The sequence below is a fragment of the Pituophis catenifer genome, unplaced genomic scaffold, assembly GCF_029215685.1.
Source record: "Pituophis catenifer annectens isolate HBS135680 unplaced genomic scaffold, rPitCat1.0.hap2 SCAF_8, whole genome shotgun sequence".
Taxonomy (NCBI): domain Eukaryota; kingdom Metazoa; phylum Chordata; class Lepidosauria; order Squamata; family Colubridae; genus Pituophis; species Pituophis catenifer.
The window spans coordinates 39,836,092-39,838,740 of NW_027256888.1; the positions used below are offsets into that span (position 1 = coordinate 39,836,092).

At 32.8% G+C, this 2,649-nt stretch overlaps 1 protein-coding gene across 1 annotated transcript in view; it reads right to left on the minus strand.

Annotated features, from left to right (window-relative positions):
- Window positions 1-224: 224 nt before the first annotated feature.
- The window catches only part of LOC139320275 (melatonin receptor type 1A-like), a 2,942-nt gene continuing 517 nt past the window's right edge, over window positions 225-2,649 (minus strand). The window contains exon 2 of the mRNA XM_070948515.1: window positions 225-1,093. Coding sequence (XP_070804616.1) covers window positions 225-959 — 735 coding nt within the window. The 5' untranslated portion in view covers window positions 960-1,093. The remainder of the gene's footprint in view (window positions 1,094-2,649) is intronic.

Sequence of the window (2,649 nt, forward strand, 5' to 3'; positions counted from 1 at the left end):
GCCTGCTGTGTGTAACATTATACATAATGTGATAATAGAATATGTAATTATTAGCTTGGTTCCAAAATGTTATACATATTATCTTATCTAAATGCATACAATATATACATGTAACTTTCCATGTATTGTAACAGAAGTTGAAGAACAAGGCTAGTACGTGGATTTAATACTTGGGTATCATGTAACATAATATTTAGTAATTGTTAGTAACTAGATTTCTCCCCTCATACTGAGCCAACCCTCACTAAATTGTTTTGTGTGAGCAGGGGTGAGCGCTTGCTTTTTATCCTTTCTGGAGCATCATTAGAACTGTCCTGGAAGAAAACTTTTCTTGTACAAAGTGTCCTAAGTATTCGTTTGTATTCTCGACGGAAGTTCTGATTTAGAAGTCCATAAATGATAGCATTAAGGCAACTATTGAAGTATGCCATGTAGTAGCTGGAAACGAACAGCCACTCTGGAATCTTGGAAATTATCATTTCTGGACTGACAGCCACTGCAAGGCCGATGAAATTCAATGGAGCCCAGCAGACTGCAAACAGTACAAAGACTACAAACATGGTGATAAAGTTCCGGAAATCATGTGGCTTTAGCTTAGGTTTGTAGTCAGGTTTAACTCTTCTCCGTACCTGGATAACGAGGATCCATATTCTCAGGTAACAAAATGTTACTATGGTTATTGGAAGAATGAAATGAAAAAAGACCACTGCTACGGTGTATGTGGAACTTACTGACTGAGAGAAAGTACATGAATAAATCCTAGCATCATACTGAAGGGATCCAACAAAAAAGTTTGGCACAATAGCAACAAAAGTCAAAGTCCAGATTAGAACGACATAGCAGACAGAATTCTTTTCACTGTACAACTTGTTGTACTTGAGACTGTGGCAGATGTAGCAATATCGATTAATAGCAATGCCTGTAATGTTGAAAATAGATCCAATCACACTCAGGCCCATAAGAAATCCACTGAGCTGGCAGTGTATATATCCAAGGTTCCAGCCATTATGAAAGACAGATGTCAAGATCAGAGGATATGGGTAGATAGCTACGATCAGATCGGCGATAGCTAAGTTGACTACAAAAACATTTCCTGAAAAATAAACATAATTTATTAGTAAATAACTTACAGCATTTTTTAAACACAAAGTTACATACAAGCTGAATTGAAGATTAAAGTGTGATTTTATGTGCATTCATTTCTTCCATGAGAAATTTATTCTGAATTCAACCCATCAGAGCCATAATTTTGATCATAATAAAATGTTTCATACAGGAAAACACACACACACACACACACACACAGAGAGAACTGGTAGAAACTCTAGGTGATTAATGAAAGTAATTATTAATTGGTTAATTATTTGAGACTACTATAAAGACTATGTAATAGTTATTATTACTTAAAACATTGATTTCTGTAGATACATGCATTATGTTTCATTCAGTAGAAGGTTTTGGAAAAATATTCCTATGTCTGCCAATATATATATATGCATACACTAAAAATGACTCAACTTTTTCAAAATATATAAACTTTAAGTTTATGAAAAACCATCAAGTTGGATAACAGCATAACAATATTTTGATACTCAAATGTCTACAATTACACAGAAAGTATTTGTGGGAAATGCAAGACAAAACTTTTTTTTTTTTAATGTATAGAAAAGTCTTTAGTTTCTTTAAAAAGAAAACTATATTGGGATACATTACAAAATCTAGTTCTTGAAAATTCACTAAACGAAGATAAACATAAAGGCAAATTGCATAAATTATTTTGAAAATTAAAGTTAATTAGTATATATTAGAGACAGTTGAGTATGTTTATATAGTAAAAACTGTAAATGAAATTAAATTTTTAACCGAATGGATAAAATTCACTCCTGCTAAAACAGGCAGGAAATGTGATAAAATTTATACTATTTGAACTACTTGGGCACATGTTTTGAAAGCTATTTGATCTGTCTTAATATGAAAAGAAAAAAATATGGATAGACATTCAGGATTACAAAACTATTACCATAGTCTCATTCTGCTCTAATAATCCTAAATCTAGTTCAATTTGGATGAACAGACTTCCAGACTTTAGGCCCATAATGGTTGAAGGAAAATAAAAATATTCTCAGGAATATTACATTCTTTTCACAATTCTTACATTTGCCTCAAATGTGAAATGCCTGCCTTTATAATCCAGATTCTATATATAAACCTACATTAAGTATATGTATAATAATTCTCGTGCATATTAAATGGTAATTCATAAAGGCCGATGGGAATTACTTCTAGTAGTGTAGGTGGCTATATAAAAGGATGTGAATGGCTTTAAACTCAAAGTGTTCATTTCAGCCGAAAGCATGTGTACTTTAACATATCTGTCCATCTAAAAATAGGCCATATATTTTACATTATTAGTAATTTTCACATAGATCTATTTTAGTATCTTAGCTAAGAGAATTTTGGTAGCAGCTGTCACGTTTGTGAACTGCCTTAGCCAAATGACTCTATTTAGGAGATACAAGCAAACTGTTAATTAAACAACTGATCCAGAGAGGCATTTAAGAACCAGGAACCCTACAAATGTGCTTTGTAAAGAATCCCATTCCCAAAGGGTTGCTGTCCTGCTTAGTGCTTGGATCTAGCTGAAACCCT